The sequence below is a fragment of the Lepidochelys kempii genome, chromosome 7, assembly GCF_965140265.1.
Source record: "Lepidochelys kempii isolate rLepKem1 chromosome 7, rLepKem1.hap2, whole genome shotgun sequence".
Classification (NCBI taxonomy): Eukaryota; Metazoa; Chordata; order Testudines; family Cheloniidae; genus Lepidochelys; species Lepidochelys kempii.
In genome coordinates, this window is record NC_133262.1 from 33,677,465 (window position 1) to 33,695,601 (window position 18,137).

An 18,137-nucleotide genomic window follows, 5' to 3' on the forward strand; every position below is an offset into this window, starting at 1 on the left:
GATCCCTTTGGGGTCTGGCTGAAGGTTCCCAGCAATGGGAGACAAAAGATGCCCCTTTCTGAAGCATAAAGAAGGTTTAAAGGATGTTGTAAGCTCAGGGAGACTCCATGGCTGATGGGAGAACTTAGAGGGTCATGACAACCTAAGGAGATGGACTGAGCGGGGAAGAGTTTCTAGCTGGACTGATTCAAGATCTGTGGGACTTTGGTATCTTTACAGTTATCCGAATGCTCCTAATTGGAACTGACCAACAACATATGGGAGAAGAGCGCTCATTGTTAAAATCATTGCTAGATGACAGTAGCTTCTAGGGGCCTGTCATGTTGATCGCTGCAGAAACCCACAGCGAGGGACAGTCCCTACCCCAGACAGCTCACAGTCTGAACAGTCAATGAGCGGGAGGGGAAAGAGGCACCAAGAAGGGACGGGACTTGCCCAAGTTCTGCAGCAGAGCCCAGAATAGGACCTAGGAGCACCCCCAGCTCTAGCCCACTAGACCTCCTCCCCTCCCAGAGCTGGGGACAGGTCCCTGCAATTCTGACTCCCAGCCCAGCATGCCACCTGCAAGCTCCTGTGCCCTGTTGCGAGCTGAGCTCCGTGTCCAGACAGACCCAGCTCTGGAGACTCAAGCTGGATGGTTTATAAATAGATTCTCCCTGCATCATTGCAACATTTTCTCCAGCTCAGCCGCAGGGTTATTTTTAGGGGGCCCTAGAATTTCATAGCATCATCCGAATGCCAAGCTGCCACCTCCCGCGCAGGCCCCCGAGGAGTGACCAGAGACGTTCGCCCCCCTTGGGCTCTGCCGGAGGGCTCAGTGGATGATGCAGAGATGTGGAGCAGGCGCCTTCTCAGCATCCAGCCCCAAGGCCTGAGCGACAATGAAATCTTAAGGGAGGCAGCATGGTCTGATGGCTTATGCATTGCACCTCGCATCAGGACACCTGGCTTCCATTCCCAGCTCGGCTACTGGCCTTGAACAAGCCCTTTCCCCTCTCGGAGGCTCTATTTAGTAGATTTCAAGGCCAGAAGGGACCATGAGATCATGTAGTCTGCCCTCCTGTGTATCACAGGCCAGAGAATGTCCCCCAGACATCCCTGCATTGAGCACAGTGACTTGTATCTGACTAAAGCATCTTCCAGAAAGGCAGCCAGCCTGGAGCTGGAGAATCCACCCTGCCCTGGGGGGTTTGTTCCACTGCGTAATCACCCTCCCTTTGAAAAACGGGACTTATTTCTCATTTGAGGTTGTCTGGCTTTTACTCCCAGCCAGGTACGCCCACATCTTGAATACTGCGTGTAGATGGGGTCGCTCCATCTCAAAAAAGATATACTGGAATTGGAAAAGGTTCAGAAAAGGGCAACAAAAATTCTGAGGGGTATGGAAGATTGGGACTTTTCAGCTCGGAAAAGAGACGACTAAGGGGGGATATGATAGAGGTCTACAAAATCATGACTGGTGTGGAGAAAGTAAATAAGGAAGTGTTATTTACTCAGTCACATAACACAAGAACTAGGGTCATGAAATTAAATTAATAGGCAGCAGGTTTAAAACAAAGAAAAGGACGTATTTTTTCACACAACGCACAGGCAACCTGTGGAACTCTTTGCCAGAGGATGTTGTGAAGGCCAAGACTATAAAAGGGTTCAAAAAAGAAGTTCATGAAGGGTAGGTCCATCAAGGGCTGTTAGCCAGGGATGGTGTCCCTAGTCTCTATTTGCCAGAAGCTGGGAATGGGTGACAGGGGATGGATCACTTGATGATTACCTGTTCTGCTCATTCCTTCCGAAGCACCTGGCATCGGTCGGCAGACAGGATACTGGGCTAGAAGGACCATTAGTCTGACTCAGTATGTCTGGTTTTATGTTCTTATGGTTCTTGTTCTGCCTGTCTCGGCTAGATTAAAGAGCTCTCTAGTACCCAGGGCTTTCTCCCCATGAAGGTCCTTGTACACCATGATCAATCACCTCTCAATCCGCTTTTGGAGAAGCTAAACTGATGGAGCTCTTTCACATTCTCACAATCAGGCATTTTCTCCAGCCCTTGAATAATTTGTTGTGGCTCTTTTCGGCACCCTCTCCGATTTCTCAACATCCTGTCTAAAGTGTGGAGCCCAGCGCTATACGCAGTCCCAGTCCCAGCCTCATCAGTACCCATCTCCCGTTTATCCATCCACAGGCCGAATTCACCCTTCTTGGGCAGAATCGCACTGGGAGCTCATGCTGAGTTGCTGGTCCACTCTGACCCCCTAGGTCTTTTTCAGTCACTGCTTCCCAGGACACTGTCCCTCATTCTTCGGGGGCTGACCTGCCCTCCTTGCCCCCAGGAGTATAACTTTGCATTTGGCTGTATTAAAACACAGGGGGTTTGAATGGGCCCACTCTACCAAGCGGTCGGTTGCTTGGGAGGAATGGCCTGACCTGATCACACCACCATCTTGTGTCATGTGCACACTTCACCAGCAGTGACTTTATATTTACTTCCTGGTCACTGATGAAAATGTTAATCAGCACCTGGCCTAGAATGGATCCCTGCAGGACCCCACTAGACACACAGCCCTGCCACTACTCTGGAGCTAAATGAGTCTCCATTCACAGAGGCCAGCAGATAAGCCCCTGTACGAGGCCCAGCCCTAGCAGGGGACTGTGCCAGGTGGGTTTCCTAGACACAAGCTCTCAGTGTAAGGGCTAATGTGATCCTAGGATGTGCAGACTGGGGGTGGGCAATGCAGAGAGGGGATGGGGCCTCTGTGCACAATGTGGCAGAGCCCACAGCCCCACTGTGAAAGGCTGGGGAGGTGCAGAGAGGAGCCATGGGAACGGCCCACAGGCTGGGATCCTGCCACCCAGCCAGACACTAAAGTAACCCTGCAATTCAGAGGAGGGGGCTGCATCCCAAGCTAAAGCCGCGGATATGGGGAGGAGATTTCAGACCTGAGGAGGTTCGTGAATCTCATAGACTAAAGCTGAGCAGAGCCAGGAGCCAACACTGGACAAACCCACCCTGGGAAGAAGGGGGAAATGTTTAGCAGGGATTCCCTAGTGGAACGGGCACTGAACAAACCCTGACTGGGATCAGCCTCTGGCGTACTAGGCCCTGCACAGACATGGTGAGAGACATAGCCTGCCCCCAAGAGCTCAGTCTGAATAGACAAATGGTGCAACTAGGGCAAACAGCAGTATCAAGAGGGGAAGGAACTTGCCCAAGGTCAAAGGCAAAGGTGTGAATAGAACCCAGGAGTCCAGAGTCCCAGCCCCTCCTCCTTCTCCAACCACTAGATCCACACACCTCCCAGAGCTAGGGATAGAACCCAGGAGTCTTGGCTCAGAGCCCCTATGCTCTAACCCCTGGACACCATTCCCCTCCCAGAGGTGGGATTAGAAGCCATGCATCCTGGCTCACACTCCAGCGTCCTAGCTGGGGCTATATCAGCATAGCGAGGTCAGTCGGAGATGTGAACAAAACACCCTGACTGATGTAGCTCCCAGAGCAGACATAGCTGTGCAGACGGAAGAGGGCATGTGTAGACATAACCCTTCCTTCGGGGCGGGGTTCCTACCCCCTTTGTTGGCGTAAGCTGTGTCTACACTATGGGGCTATGCCGGAAAAGTCCCACAGCCACTGGGCCATGCTGCCTGTCAGGAGGCTGGCCTGGTGTGTCTCTGGGGAAGCTGCTTTTGCTCCCAGCCCCTACTCCACCACTCCCCGAGCCATGCACCGGCACTCTGGCCCCCTGCTCACCAAGCAGGCATCTACCTGGGTAATGGGAGCTGCGGCACAGCCGGATTTCCACTGGCACTGGGAAGCTCTGTCCTGTGCCTGGCAGTGGGCTGGGATCCCCTGGGGCTAATCCTTTGTTACCGGGAGTATTTGTGGCTCATTCCCCGCTATTTACAAGGGCTTAAGGGATTTGGCTCCAGCTAACACAATAGTCTGAGGGGCTGCCCTCCCTGTGGGTGCTGGTAAATACGCTGGGAGCTGATGCAGCACAGGGGCAGGGGCTTCCCCACTCCCAGCTTGGCCTGACACCCCCTGTGCTCATCCACCCACACCTACACACACTGCACCAGCATCTATCCATCCAGCACCCCACCCCAGCCGTCCAGCCTACCCCAGGCACCCCTCTCTCCAGCCAGCTCTCCTTTCTTTTCCCCCATTCCAGTCATCTCTCATCCATCCCCACACACCCCTTCTCCCATCTTCCCTTCCATTGCAGGGGCCAGGGAGAGCTTTGTGCTCCCAGAATGTCTCCAGTTCCCCACCCTGCCCCTCTCTTGGCCAAGGCCGCTCCCCCTGAGACCCATCCAGGCTCTCTGCCCTCTCCAGCTTTCACTGCCCTCCGCTAGTCTTGCTCCCCTGATACTCAGCTGCACAGACCTCTCCCCTCCTGCTGGTTGCTCAAGGAACTGTGTGGCTGCATCTCTGCCTCCTCCAGCTGTGGACCTCCAAGCAGCGAGCACTTGAGCATCCTCAGGGCAGATCCCTCCCTGCTCCTTCCCCAATTCTGGCTGTACCCCACAACTCAGAGATCCCCCTTTCATCTCCCAGCTGAGACCTTGCATCCAGTCCTGGGGCTGCACTGTGAAAGACCAGAGAGGGTGCACAGAACGTCCTGCCTGCTGGGAACTTGCCTGCTGGCCAGAGACTGAAGCAGCCCCCGTGATTTAGCATGACGGGAGGCGGGGGCGTGGGGCTGGACCTTGATCCAGGACTAGAGGCACCAACATGGGAGATTTCTGATCTGTGGAGACTCAAGAATCTCACAGACAAAGGCCTAGCAGGGCCAATGGCTGGGAGCAGATGCTGGACAAATCTACTCTGGAATGAAGGCAGATACTTAGCGGGGGGGGGGGGGGATTCCCCACTGGAGTAGCTTCCCCTTGGATGGGGGGAGGAGATTCTCCAGTCCTTGTGGGGCTTTAAATCCAGGCCAGAGGGCTCTAGGCTATGGTTCTGCCACCAGACCTGGGCTGGGGCAGGAATCTGCTTGAGGGAAGGTGCTGCAGGGGGTCAGACTGTGTGATTCAAAGGGACCTTAGCATGGACGGGAGGCTCCTGTACCTGAACAGCAGCACATTCCCAGCCCTGCTGCAGCATGGTCCCTCCCCACACGCCCCAGTCCCTCATGCAGGCATTTCCACAGCTTACACTGGCCTTGCGCAGGGCGGAGGGCGCAAGAACAGGGCATTCTGGGTAGAGTCGGCCTGCAGGCCGGCTGTGTGGGGCTCTGCAGAACATTCAGGGTAGTCGGCCTGCAGGCTGGTTGTGGGGCACCTGCGACAGAGATGCCAGGAAACCCTTCTCCCAGAAGGATTGCAAGGCTCTCTCCAAACACCTATCTGTAGATAGCCCTCCTACAGATGGGGAAACCGAGGCAGAGAGACTGGAGCAATGTCACAGAGCAAAAGTGGAAAGGGAACCCAGTAGTCCTGAATTCCAGCCTCACCATCCCCACTCTAACCATTAGACCCCACATCCCCTCCCAGATCTGGGACCAGAGCCCAGGAGTCCTGGCTCCCAGTCCAGTGCCCTAACCACTAGACCCCACTCCCTTCAGCCCCTAGCACTCACCCTCCCCCGTCACACAAGCACACACGCACACACACACGCACTATCCTCTTGAAGCCACCTGCTCTGCCCATGGGAGCAAGTGTGCCCCCCCCCTCCATCTGTCTCTGTAGTTGATTCAGGATCCCTTGCAGACATCTTTAAATAGCCTCTCCCATAGGAGCCCTGCAGCAAGGCCCACCCAGGCTGGGGACTGCTGCAGCCCCCACCCCACCCAGCCCCCCTCTCCTAGGCCATAGCCTAATTAAGAGGTGTCCTCTTCCAAAATACCCACATGAGCTCACCCCACCCGGGAAGCAGCAGGGAACGGACAGAGGGTGGGGGGCGGTTTATTATAGAAACCACCTTACAAGGACAGGGTGTCTGGAATAGCAGCAGCCACCTGATCCCCCTTCCCAATCCCCCAAAACACTCGAATCAGCAGGAACAGCTTCCCAAGCACATGAAACTATCCCTGCTCCTCTAAGGAGGGGGTGGGGGATTCGAAACAGACAATCCCCTGCTCTGATCAAATGCCTATTCTTTGTACTGGGGTAGTGCTGAGGATCCCCTGTTGTTCTAGGCACAGTACAAACTCAGAACAGAATGACTAGTCCCTGCCCCAAACAGCATACAACTTAATCAGGCACTCTGGGGAAAAAATCAAGACACGCAGATTCCTCCAACAGGCAGCTTGGGATGGGGACCCCTGAGGGGGTGTTAGGTTCTCAGAGGGAACAATCGGGCAGGTCACCTGTCTGTGTCATGTCGGCACCCTCCCAAGCACTGACAAACTGGGGTGCACACACAAACACAGCGCTGGTACATCAGAGTACGTGCACACAGACACCCAGAGCACTGATATGCACAACACTGGTACACAAGGGTACACACCCAGAGCACTGTCCCACTGGGTTCCACACACACATACGCATACTCACCACCTGTGCACTGGGCCCTTCCCTGACAACTTAACACAAGAGTATAACAAAGAGCAGGTGCAAACTTCCACAGGTATGGCCCACTTGGGTCAGCTCATGGCCCATCTATGTCACCCCAATGCCCAGAGGAAGGGGTAAGAGCCCTGCAGTGGTAGGATAACCTGCACCCAGAGGAAACACTTTTCTGACCCCAATTGCTAGAGTTCAGGGTGTAGCACCCAAAGCAGGTGGGGTCATAACCCCTCCCCCAGCTCTCCTCTGCTCTTTCAGTCTTTACTCTGACTCCGGACAGCCCTGCTATCCACCTCCTTTCTGCACACCCAACTTCAGTGATATCCAGTGGCAGTGAGTTCCATAGCCTAACAGAACCGTGTGTCAAAGAGACAGCAGGTGAGCGGGGAGCAGGGACAGGCAAACATCTGTATGGGGAGGGTGGGGAGCGGTGGTCCAAGCAGTTCAGTGTGAGCAAGTGGTACTTGTGGAGCTCAGGTCAGGACTGTTCGGGCTGGATAAGGGCTGGCAATACCCAGCCTGCAGCTCAACCTAGACAGCAGCACCATTCTGTGGGGAGTTGTGCCAACAGAAAGGGCTGAATTCTGGTTTCCAGAGTCACCCCTGACTGCAACAAGGCCAAGGCCGGACTCTGATCTCAGCTTTCCAGGGCCAATCCAAAGTCAACCAGTGAACCCCAGAGTTGCCCTGGTGTAGGGAAGATCAGAACCTCCCTTTACATGGGAGGCAACTACTTCAAAGCGGGTGGCATTCTCTCATTGACGTGCCCGTAGCCAGACAGTGCTCCCCACCAGGAGGGGCAGCCTGGCTGTCCCCTGGTCACAGGGGCTCTAATAGCTTTTCCCCACCTGATGTAGCTGTACCACCATCCTGGGTATAGGTTGCCAGGTTAGAGCCTGGTGTTAAGGGGTACACGCGGAGAGGATCCTGGGGGGGCTGAGGATCACGATTAGGACTGGTGGGAGGAAGGAACATCCCACCTTGCACCATCCCCACCTGCTCAAAGCTCCCTGCAGTGGTGGCAGGCCAGGGGAGAGACTCCAATGGTTTGTACAGAACCATAGGGAGGGGACACGTGGTACCCATGCCTGACGGAGAACAGCAATGTGCACGCCTGCCCTATTGCAGCCACCTGAGCACACCTCAGCCAAGAGTTCTGTGGTGCTGGGACCAGGGGCTTTGGGTTAGCAGTTTGGGTTGTGCTCTGGCTCTAGGGGTTCCTGGGCCTGATACACCCTGGGCATAAGAACATGGACTTTGACAGAGGTTCCTGGGGTAAGGGGCACAGAATTCGCTGGGCCTGATCCTGCTCCCACTCACGCCAGTGGTACTGCATCAATTGCAAGGGAGACAGCCTGGATGTGCTGCCGGCTGAGATCAGGATCAGGCCCACTGCTCTGGGGGTGTCTCACTTTGAGAGTGTGTGTGAGAGTGAGAGAATGGGGGGAGCTGTTGTGTGTCTGTGTGTGCAGGGGGGTTGTTGTTGTGTGTGTGAGTGTGGGGTTGTTGTGGGTCACTGTATGCAGGGGAGTTGTTGTGTGTGTATGAGAATGGGGTTGTTGTGGGTCAGTATATGAGGGGGGCTTGTTGTGTGTGGGAGTGGGGTTGTTGTGGATCAGTATTTGCAGGAGGGTTGTTGTGTGTATGTGAGAGTGGGGTTGCTGTGGGTTAGCGTATGCAGGGATTGTTGCAAGGGAGAGTTTGGGTGTGTGGGGTGTGTGCGTGAACCAATTGCCCAGGGCTGCTCACAGCCACTGTACACACAACATCTTGGCCATATGCATAAGCAGCAGTCCAAGCGGGCAAGCATGCCACATACACCTGGAAGATCCTGGTGCACAGCCTGCCCAGAGCCCAGATCACAGCAAGGCAGGTGGGTATATTTAGCCCAGCAGGCCCCTCGCATCCCCATCATTCCTGACATAGTTTGGATGCCGCAGACTCTGTTCCAGGACACAGGCAGCCACCTCCTCCAACTCCCCACTACTGGCGTCACCCTTCTGGGTCTGGGAGTGGGAAGGGGCATCAAGCCGTATCGGTTACCCTTGCACAGCAGCTGTCTGCTCCAAAGATCACCTCCCCACACCCGCCACTTTGGGGCTTGGCTCTTGACAAACCTACGTGGCACGGAGCCCGGCTCTCCAGCCTTGCACACTGCTCGGAGTCTGCCCTTGCAGATAGGGGCTTCTGCCTGCCCCGTTACCCAGGGCACCTGGCACCACTCAGAGGCTGCCCCTTGCAGATATGGAGCCCTGTGCCACCCCTGTAACTCCAAGCACCTGGCACCGCTCAGAGGCTGCCCCTCGCAGAGATGAGATCCGGCCTGCACCCACCCGTGTAACCCCTAGCACCACTCTGTGGCTGCCCCCAAAAGCCCCAAATCTTTGCAGTGATGGCACCCTGTACCTGTCCATCTAGTGCCCAACTTGGCCTCTCTCCTGCTCAGAATCCACCCCCCCACACCCCACCTGACTCTCTCTCTTGCAGAGATGGGGCCCTGGGCCAGCCTCTCACCATAGTGTCTGGTACCTCTCTGAGGTTCCCACTCTGCTGAGTTTCCCCCATGGGCCCTGACTCACACAGACACAGCCCCTTGCCCAGCTCTCCAAACCTGGTCACCATGGGCACCTGCCCACAGCACCTCTCGCGGGCTCCCACCCTGCTTCCCCGGCCCATAACTATCCCCCATAGCCACCCACCTTCCTCTGCTGCTTCTCCCAGGCGGGGTCCAGCAACAGGTCCCGGTCCCAGTCCTCCTCCTGCTGCATGTACTCTTCAGTCATCATGTATGAGTGGTTGTACTGGATATGGCTCTCTACTTGCGTGGTCATCATGGCTTGTCCTCTTGTCCCTCTCTGCAGGTCTGACTGTCCCCTCTTCCACCTTAGTCCCCAGTCGTCCCTCTCACAGGCCCTCCTCGCTGCTATGCACTGCCCCTTGCCCAAGGCACCAGTTCCCTTCTCCTGGAGGTCAGATCCCTCTGCCCCTGGTGGCTGGCAGCTTTGCCCTGTCCTGAGCTCCTGGTCAAAAGCCACCCACGTGACTGGTCCCCATTAAGTATTATCAGCCTGGGGAAGGGGGATCAGGTTCCACCTTTAAAAGGCCAGGGGGAGGGTGCAGAGGGACTGTCCCCACCAACCAGGGAGGGTGAGGACAGCTGCTGGCAGGCCAGAGACCAGACACCCCCCTCCCCCCTTGCAGGCTCTTAAAGGGACCCTGTACCTGGAGGGCAGGGGGTGGTGGCTTGCTGGTGGTCTGGGGACAGGAAATGCACAATAAGCCGCAGCGGGAGCTGGAGGGGTGGTGAGGCAGGTAGTTCATAATAAGGAGCAGAGGTGTCAGATCTGGAAAAGGCCATTAAGTCATCCGGAGGAACCCAGGGCCAAGGAATGAGCTGGGAGCAGGGATAGTATGGCGTCAGTTGCAAAAATCAAAGGGAGGCACCATGGCCACTGAAAGAGCCAGGACTCCCGGGTCGCACTCCCAGCTCTGTCAGTGCCCTGTTGTATGACCTTGACCAAGTCCAGTCCCTGCTCAATGCCTCAGTTTCCCAGCTCTAAAATCAAGGGACTGACACTCCCCCCTAACCCTCCCCCCCACAAGGCACTTGGAGATACTTTGCAAGAAACACGAGCCTACCTACCATTCTGCAAGGCCCCTGCAGGGAAGAACATGTCACTGACCAGCGCCATGCATGTGGGGGAGACCTGGGCGGGCAATACCATATCCACCAGCCAGCACCTTGCAGAGAAGCTGTGATCTGGTACCCCACCCCAGTCTCAGCAACACATAAACATCCCGGGCACCTGCAGGGGGGCCCAGGTGGGGGGGGGAATGCCCTGGGAAGGGAAAGCTGGAGGGACTAGGAGAGTTGGCTTAGAGGACACTGATTTCCCTGCAATGCAGCAGCACTGCAGGTGTCCAGTGCCCACTCCCTGTGCTGTGGCTCCAGTTACACCAGGGCTATTATTAGCAGCACAGGCTGGGCTCGGAGCCCCCAGAAGTGGCTAGCGATTGTGGGAAGGAGAGGAAACCTCAAAGGAGGACCCGAATTTCCAGGGACCTGAATCCTGAACTTCCACCTTTTGCAAACCAGGCCCATTTAAGGGGTTGGCTGCCTCCTGCAAAATGGCAGTTCCCCCTCCACCCCAAACACTAACCACTTGGCTCCGGGATTTCAAAGCATTGTCCAGCACTGCCGCTGCCTGGCAGCATGTGTCCAACCACAGGGTGCGGCATCCCGCAGGACGGCATGTGGAAGGGAGGGTGTCTGCGGCCTGCACGTGGCATGGGAAGGTCTGTGCCAAACCATGACCCCAAAGGAAGTACCACGGAATGAACCTCCAGGGCAGGGGCTGTACTGCACCGAGGTGTGGCAGTGGGGCAGAGCATGGGCCTGGGAACCAGCGGGGCGGGTGGCCACCTGGAAAAAGGGCAAAGCTCTGCTAATTCGATCTGAGACCTGTGGGCATTGTGGGCCCCTCAGGCACGGTGACTCCCCTGGACACGGTGACCCCGGTCCCCTCACTGGGCACCATGACTCCCCCGGGCATGGTGACTCCCCCGGGCACGGTGACCCTGCTCCCCGCACTGGGCACCATGACTCCCCCGGGCACGGTGACCCCGGTCCCCTCACTGGGCACCATGACTCCCCCGGGCACGGTGACCCCGGTCCCCGCACCGGGCACCATGACTCCCCCGGGCACGGTGACACCGGTCCCCTCACCGGGCACCATGACTCCCCCGGGCACGGTGACTCCGGTCCCCGCACCAAGCACCATGACTCCCCCGGGCACGGTGACCCCGGTCCCCGCACCAAGCACCATGACTCCCCCGGGCACGGTGACACCGGTCCCCTCACCGGGCACCATGACTCCCCCGGGCACGGTGACTCCGGTCCCCGCACCGGGCACCATGACTCCCCCGGGCACGGTGACTCCCCCGGGCACGGTGACCCCGGTCCCCTCACTGGGCACCATGACTCCCCCGGGCACGGTGACCCCGGTCCCCGCACCGGGCACCATGACTCCCCCGGGCACGGTGACCCCGGTCCCCGCACCAAGCACCATGACTCCCCCGGGCACGGTGACCCCGGTCCCCGCACCAAGCACCATGACTCCCCCGGGCACGGTGACCCCGCTCCCCGCACCGGGCACCATGACTCCCCCGGGCACGGTGACCCCGGTCCCCTCACCGGGCACCATGACTCCCCCGGGCACGGTGACTCCCCCGGGCACGGTGACCCCGGTCCCCTCACTGGGCACCATGACTCCCCCGGGCACGGTGACTCCCCCGGGCACGGTGACCCCGGTCCCCGCACCGGGCACCATGACTCCCCCGGGCACGGTGACCCCGCTCCCCGCACCGGGCACCATGACGACCCCCGCTGGGCACCGCGATTGGTCGATCGCGGTTTCTGTCAGAGGGAAGGTTGGGCAAAGCAGCCCTCCCCGCCCCCGATTGGCTGGGCGCGCTGTGGCGCCCAGCTGGCGGCGGAAGCGGAGGCTGAGGGGAGAGTGGAGGAGAGGCCTCCCGAGAGCCCGGTCCGGGGCAGAGACCCTGGGGAGGGAACCAGCCCCCGGAGAGAAGCCCCCTTCCCTTCGGCCAGGGTGGCAGCCAGCAGCCCCGCCCCCGCGGGGAGCAGGCTGCTCTGTGCCCCGGGCAGCGCTCGCGTGGGGCGCCCCCTGGCAGCCATGCAGGCGGGCCGGGGCGGGCGGTGGCAGCGCCTGGATGCCGCGCTGTGCCTGCCCCTGTGTGTGACCGTGGCCCTGATGGGGGCCGTGTGCACAGAGGTGCTGTGCCTGCTTCTCTGGCCTGCGGAGCCCACCCAGCTGCCCCTGGCCCTGCACCTGCCCCTCCTGCTCTTCCTCCTGGCCAACGTGCTGGGCAATATGGGCCTCTTCGTCACCAGCAGCCCAAGCATCAAAGGGGTCATGCTGTCCGGAGGCGCCGTGGGACAGGGCTGGGAGTGAGTATGGCTGGGTCACAGAGGGAGGCAGAGGGCTCTCTCACAGCCCAGAGGCAGCTTCATCTCAGCGCCAGGTAAGGGATCCCTGTGTAAACAGCCCTGGCACCCCACCCCAGAGGTGGCTGCATCTCCGTGCTGGGTGATGGATCCCTGTATAAACAGCCCCATTCCCCTCTCCCTCCACGGCGGCTTCATCTCCGTGCCGGGCGAGGGATGGGATCCCGGTATAAACAGTATCTGTGCCCCACCTGAGCAACTGCAGCTCAGCACCCGGCAACCTTTAGGTTGGTGCTAGAGTACTGTCATGCTGTTGTCGGTGTTTGAGAGAGGGCTTTTCTACAAGATGTGGTGTGGCAGTGGCCTGAGATTGGGATGGGGACAGATTGGGATTGACTGTGCCCGCTCCATTGTTCTTTGCTGGGGACTCCCTGCCCAGGACTGCCCTGCTTTTGGGGCTGCCGCTCTATTTCCAGCCCTAGGGACAGCACAATATGATGTGCTATTCGGATGCTAGGGGGAGAACGGGGAAACGCTGCATCACCCCCCTGAGGCTCCTGCTTCCCTTCCAGGTACTGCTACACCTGCCAGTCCCACGTGCCCCCCCGCTGTCACCACTGCTACACCTGCAACGTGTGCATGCTGCGCCGGGACCACCACTGTGTGCTGCTGGGCCAGTGTGTGGGCTACCATAACTACCGTTACTTCCTTTGCCTCCTGCTGCACAGCTGGGTGGCCCTGCTCTACGCCAGCCTGCTCAACGCTGACATCTTCATGGCCATGCTGCATGAGGGAGTCACCCTGCACAGCATCCTCCTCCTCCTCATGCCGTGGCTCATGCTGCTGACGGGTACAGCCATGGCAGGACCTGCTGGGAAGGGCCCATCCACACATGGGGGCAGAGCACCACTGATTCCCCTAGGACCGAGCTGTTCTCAGCTAGTTTTATTTCAAAACAAACAAACTAGGAAATACCCAGTTAAAAAACTTAGTGTGTTGCAGCCGAGCCTCAGGAACATCAGACCAAGATTTGATGATTCTGGGCATCAGCCAGAAGCTCCATAAAGGGCCCTGATTTTATAGATTGCTGATCCTGTACCCTCTGAAAAATAGACCCTTTTAGGACATCTCCTTGGAAACTGAGGGACCTGTAAATCACATGTTGTTTTTGCAGATTGTGTCTTGAGTGTGCACCTGGGGGGCTCTTCCAGCATAGGCAGCTCCTTAGAAACTCTACAGCCCATTCCCGTCACCTGAGCCACCCAGCCCTCCCTCAGTCCCTACCCCAGAGGCAACTATGATATCCCAGTATAAACAGTCCCTGTGCCCTACCCGAGAGGCAGTCACATGTCAGTGGAACAGAGAGCAGAGCAGGGTTAATGGGAACATGCCAAGACCTGGTTGTGTCTGGGGATGCTAAGTGTACCCTTGGGGAATGCCTGGCTTCTAGTTGCCCTAGCACTGACAGCACCCCCTTGTGTTTCCCCAGGCCAGGTGAGCACCTTGACCTTCATCTATGCTTTCGTGGCGGACACCTGCGTGGTCAGTTTCCTCTTCTGCTCTGGCTTCCTCTTCTTACACGTGCTGCTGAGCCTGCGTGGCCAGACGATCAGGGAGTGGTTTGGGGAGAGCCGCTGCTATGACCTGGGCTGGCGCCGCAACCTGCAGGAGGCATTGGGGGACAGGTGGCACCTTGTCTGGCTATGCCCGCTCCTGGCCTCCCCACTTCCTGGGGATGGCGTGGCCTTTGAGAGGAGAGCGCCCTGCACTGAGCCTTCCACCAAGCCAGTCGTTTTCTGAAGGTGGGTTCAGGAGCCACCCTGATGCTGAGGGGGCAGGATATGCCAGAGTCCTGGCCACGTTGCCAACACCAGCTGACTGGCATAATGGGTAGGGCACTGGGGTGCAGGACTCCTGGTTTCTGGTCCCAGCTCTGCTGCTGACCTTGGACAAGAAGAGATTCTCTAAACACATCAGAAATAAGAGTAAGACTAAGGAAAGTGTAGGCCGTTACTCAATGGGGAAGAAGAGCATATAATGGAGAAGGTTGAAGTATTTAATGCCTTTTTTGCTTCAGTGTTCGCTAAAAAGGTTAATTGGGAGCAGATGCTTAAGACAATTACTATTAGCAAGGGGGAAGGATCTCAGATCAGACCAGGGAAAGAACAGATTAAAGGAGAAGGGGGGGAAACAGTCTTCAAGTATGTTAAGGGCTGTTATAAAGAGGCCAATGTTCTCTATGTCCACTGAAGGTAGGACAGACAGTCATGGGCAAGAGAGATTTAGATTAGATAGTAGGAAAAACTTCTTGACTATAATGGTACTTAAGCTCTGGAACAGGCTCCCAGGGGAGGTTGTGGAATCCCCGTCAGTGGAGGTTTTTAAGAACAGGTTGGACAAACACCTGTCAGGGATGGTCTAGGTTTTACTTGGTTCTGCTTCAGTGCAGGGAGGTTGACTTGATGACCTCTTGAGGTCCCTTCCAGCCCTTCAGTTCTGTGATTTTTTATAGTATTTAGATAAGTTAGATGTCTTCAAGTTGGCAGGGCCTGATGAAAATTGCCCTAGCCAAAGCAATCGCAGAACCATTAGAGGATGTTGAGGTCCCAGGGGACTGGAAAAGGGTAACATAGTACCTGTCTTTAAAAAGAGGGAAAAGTAGGACCTGGGAATGTATAGACCAGTCTGCCTAACTACAATACTGGAAAGATACTGGAACAAATGATTAAACAATCCATTTGTAAGCACCTAGAAGATACTAGGGTTATAAGAAATAGCCAGCATGGGTTTGTCAGAACCAATCATAACCAAACCAATCTAATTTCCTTCTTTGACAGGGTTACTGGCCTAGTGGATAAAGGGGAAGCAGTGAACATGATGACTGGACTTTAGTAAAGCTTTTGACACAGTCCCACAGGACATTCTGATAAGTAAACGAGGGAAATATCATCTAGATGAAATTGCTATAAGGTGGCTGCACAACTGGTTGAAAGACTGTCCTCAAAAAGTAGTTATCAATGGTTCGCTGTCAAACTGGGAGGATGTATCCACTGAGGTCCTGCAGGGGTCTGTCCTGAATCCAGTACGATTCAGTATTTTCACTAATGGCTTGGATGATGGAGTAAAGAGTATGCTTATAAAATTTGCAGATGATGCCCAGCTGGGAGGGGCTGCCAGCTCTTTGGTGCACGGAAGTAGAATGAAAAATGACTGTGATAAACTGGAAAACTGATCTGAAATCAGCAAGGTGAAAGTCAGTACAGACAAGTGCAAAGTACTCCATTTAGGAAAGAAAAATGAAATGCACAACTGCCAAATGGGGACATACTGGGTAGGCAGTAGAGTTACAGAAAAGGATCTGGGGGGTAGTGAATCACAAATTGAACATGAGCCAAGAGCATGATGCTGTTGTGAAAAAGGGAAATGTTATGCTGGGCTCTGTCAGCAGGAGGGGCAGATGTAAGACACAGGAGGTAATTGCTGTGCTCTGCTCAGCACTCTCAAGGCCTCAGCTGGAGTGCTGGGTCTGGTTTCATGTCCCACGCTTTAGGAAAGCTCTGAACAAACAGGAGAGTCCAGAGGAGAGCAAGGATTTGTGAGGAACGATTGAAAGAATTGGGCATGTTTAGGTGAGAGAACTGAAGGCTGAAGGGGGACATAAGTCTTCAAATATGTAAAAGGTTGTACTAAAGAGGATGGTGAGCAGTTGTTCTCCATGCTCACCTAGGGTAGGACAACAAGTAAATGGCTTAATTCACAGCAAGAGAGATTTAGGGTGGCTATCGGGGGGGTGGGGGGGGGACTTTGTATATCTCTGGTGGTTAAGCACTGGAACAAATCACCCAGGGAGGCTGTGAAATCTCCATCTCTGGAGGTTTTAAGAACAGGTTAGACACACACCTATCAGGGATGGGCTAGATCTATGTAACCCTGCCATAGCATGGGGCTAAGGACTAGTGGCCTCCTGAGGTCCTTTCCAGCCCTACATTTCTATTCTACGTCCCTTCCCCTCTCTGTGCCTCAGTTTCCCCATCGTAAATGGGAATAATCCCTCACTAGATGAATTCACTAATGATGGTAAGGGTCAGCAGCTGGAGGGGTGAGGGACAGGTAGAGAGCCTAGCTCAGGACACTGCTCTTCTGTTGGTATTACAGTAGCACCTAAAGGCCTATCCCCCCCACCCCAAATCAGGTGCAGCACAGACACAGTGGGAGACAGGCCTTGCCCCAAGAGCTGACAGTCTGAACAGACAAAAGACAGAAAGGAAACAGGCACCAAGAGAGGGAAGGGACTCACCCAAAGTCACTTGGAGAATCAGTGGCAGAGCCAGGGACAGAACAGAACAGAACCTAGGAGTCCTGGCTCCCATACTCCCCCAACCACTAGACCCCTCTCCCCTCCAGAGCTGGGGATAGAACCCAGGAGTCCTGTTTCCCAGCCCCCACACTGTAACCCACTAGCCTATCACCCTGCTCCATAATCCATTCATCCCAAGATTAGGCTGCTCTGCTCCAGTCATTGCTGGTTGTGGAGCTGGCAGCCTCAGGCCCGTGGGAGGGGGAGTGAATTTGTGCTGGCATTGAGATGGGCCAGGGACGGGGCACAAAACTGCTCTGGGTATGTCCCATGGGAGGCCTCGTCCATGATGGCCCAGGTCAGCTCTGATCCCTCCCTCTCTGATTGCAGGTCTCCTTCCGGATGGTGCTGCAGTACTGCAGTGGGGCTGGCGCTGGCTTTGCCTCTCCCCAGAGCGGGAGCGCTGCTGAGGGGCAAATGTCAAGCTGTGTCCACTGCTCTGCCCTGTGGGTTACTGGCACCCCCATCTGACCTGGGTCCTGACGCTGCCCGGTGGGTGATCCTGTGCCGTGTCTGAGCCACGTCTGCACTGGACTCTGCAGTTGTTGTGACTGTTGCGCCAGGCACTGGACAGATTCCAACCAAGATTGGGGGGCCCTGTTGCACTGGGCATAGTGCAGCCGGTGAGCAAGATCAGAGACCCCTGTTCCAGGTGCAGTCCAAACACAGAATGAGAAACAGTCCCTGCCCTGAAGACCTCACAGTCTTAACAGTCCCAAGGTGGGAGGGTAAACAGGCACCCAGAGGAAAAGGGACTACCCAGCTCAGGGAATAGAGCCCAGGAGTCCTGGCTCCCAGTCCAGTGCCCTCCTGACTGCACTAACCTTTTGTGGTTTCCAGTTCTCTCCTTTTAAAGCACAAGCAGCACAACACTGTCGTTCTGCAAGCCCAGGGCTAAAACTGCTTGTCTTCTGTGTTTGCACAGTTCTCCCACGGCCCGGCCCGGCCCAGCAGGACAGCGCACCCTCCAGAGGCTGGATTCATTGCCTTACCAGCCCCTCTCCCAGGTGGGGGCTTTCCTCTGGCACCCTGCCCCCACTGCTTTCCAATAAAGCTCCAAGCCCCAGGTGCACAGTGACTGAAGATTGATTTGTCTGATTTTGGAGGGGCCTGTTTTGAGCCCCAGCCTGACCCCCTGCAGCTTTTCCTGCCTCTGGCCCAGATCTGGGGGTGGAACCAGAGCATGGCTTTTAGAGCCGTGCAGCCTGGATGTAAAGCCCTCAAGGGATGGAGCATTCTCCCAGACAAGGAGAGCTGCCTCGGAGCATTCTCCCAGACAAGGAGAGCTGCCTCCTGGGGCATCCCCGTCGCTGC

The 18,137-nt window shown here is 56.4% G+C and overlaps 2 protein-coding genes across 8 annotated transcripts in view; one reads left to right on the forward strand and one right to left on the reverse strand.

Annotated features, from left to right (window-relative positions):
• Nucleotides 1–11,179, reverse strand: part of ACTN3 (actinin alpha 3) — a 32,245-nt gene extending 21,066 nt beyond the window's left edge. The window contains exons 1-2 of one of the 3 annotated variants that reach the window (XM_073352074.1): nt 10,145–11,179; nt 9,201–9,895 (exon numbers count right to left, since the gene is read on the reverse strand). In XM_073352074.1, the coding sequence (XP_073208175.1) occupies nt 9,201–9,335 (135 nt within the window). In that variant the 5' untranslated portion in view covers nt 9,336–9,895; nt 10,145–11,179. Of the gene's footprint in view, nt 1–9,200 lie in introns of all 3 variants that reach the window. The other 2 variants (XM_073352075.1, XM_073352076.1) reach the window with 2 other exon arrangements.
• A 783-nt stretch (nt 11,180–11,962) lies between these two features.
• On the forward strand, nt 11,963–17,901 carry ZDHHC24 (zDHHC palmitoyltransferase 24). Of its 5 annotated transcripts, none has more exons than XR_012159842.1 (5): nt 11,963–12,469; nt 13,039–13,316; nt 13,956–14,268; nt 15,304–15,713; nt 17,154–17,901. XR_012159842.1 is itself a non-coding variant. In XM_073352093.1 (4 exons), exons 1-3 carry the CDS (start codon nt 12,195–12,197, stop codon nt 14,264–14,266), a joined length of 864 nt encoding a protein of 287 aa, XP_073208194.1. In that variant the 5' UTR covers nt 11,963–12,194; the 3' UTR covers nt 14,267–14,268; nt 17,154–17,901. The 5 variants fall into 5 exon arrangements, 2 of the variants coding, with proteins under 2 accessions (XP_073208194.1, XP_073208192.1); XR_012159843.1 differs by having other exon boundaries at nt 17,749–17,901; XR_012159844.1 differs by having other exon boundaries at nt 15,616–15,713.
• The last annotated feature ends 236 nt before the right edge of the window (nt 17,902–18,137 follow it).

Coding starts and splice junctions, on each gene's coding strand:
- ZDHHC24 (XM_073352093.1), top strand. CDS start 12,195: ATGCAGGCGGGCCGGGGCGGGCGGTGGCAGCGCCTGGATGCCGCGCTG. Junction 12,470..13,038: donor GCCGTGGGACAGGGCTGGGA/GTGAGTATGGCT, acceptor CTTCCCTTCCAG/GTACTGCTACACCTGCCAGT. Junction 13,317..13,955: donor GTGGCTCATGCTGCTGACGG/GTACAGCCATGG, acceptor GTGTTTCCCCAG/GCCAGGTGAGCACCTTGACC.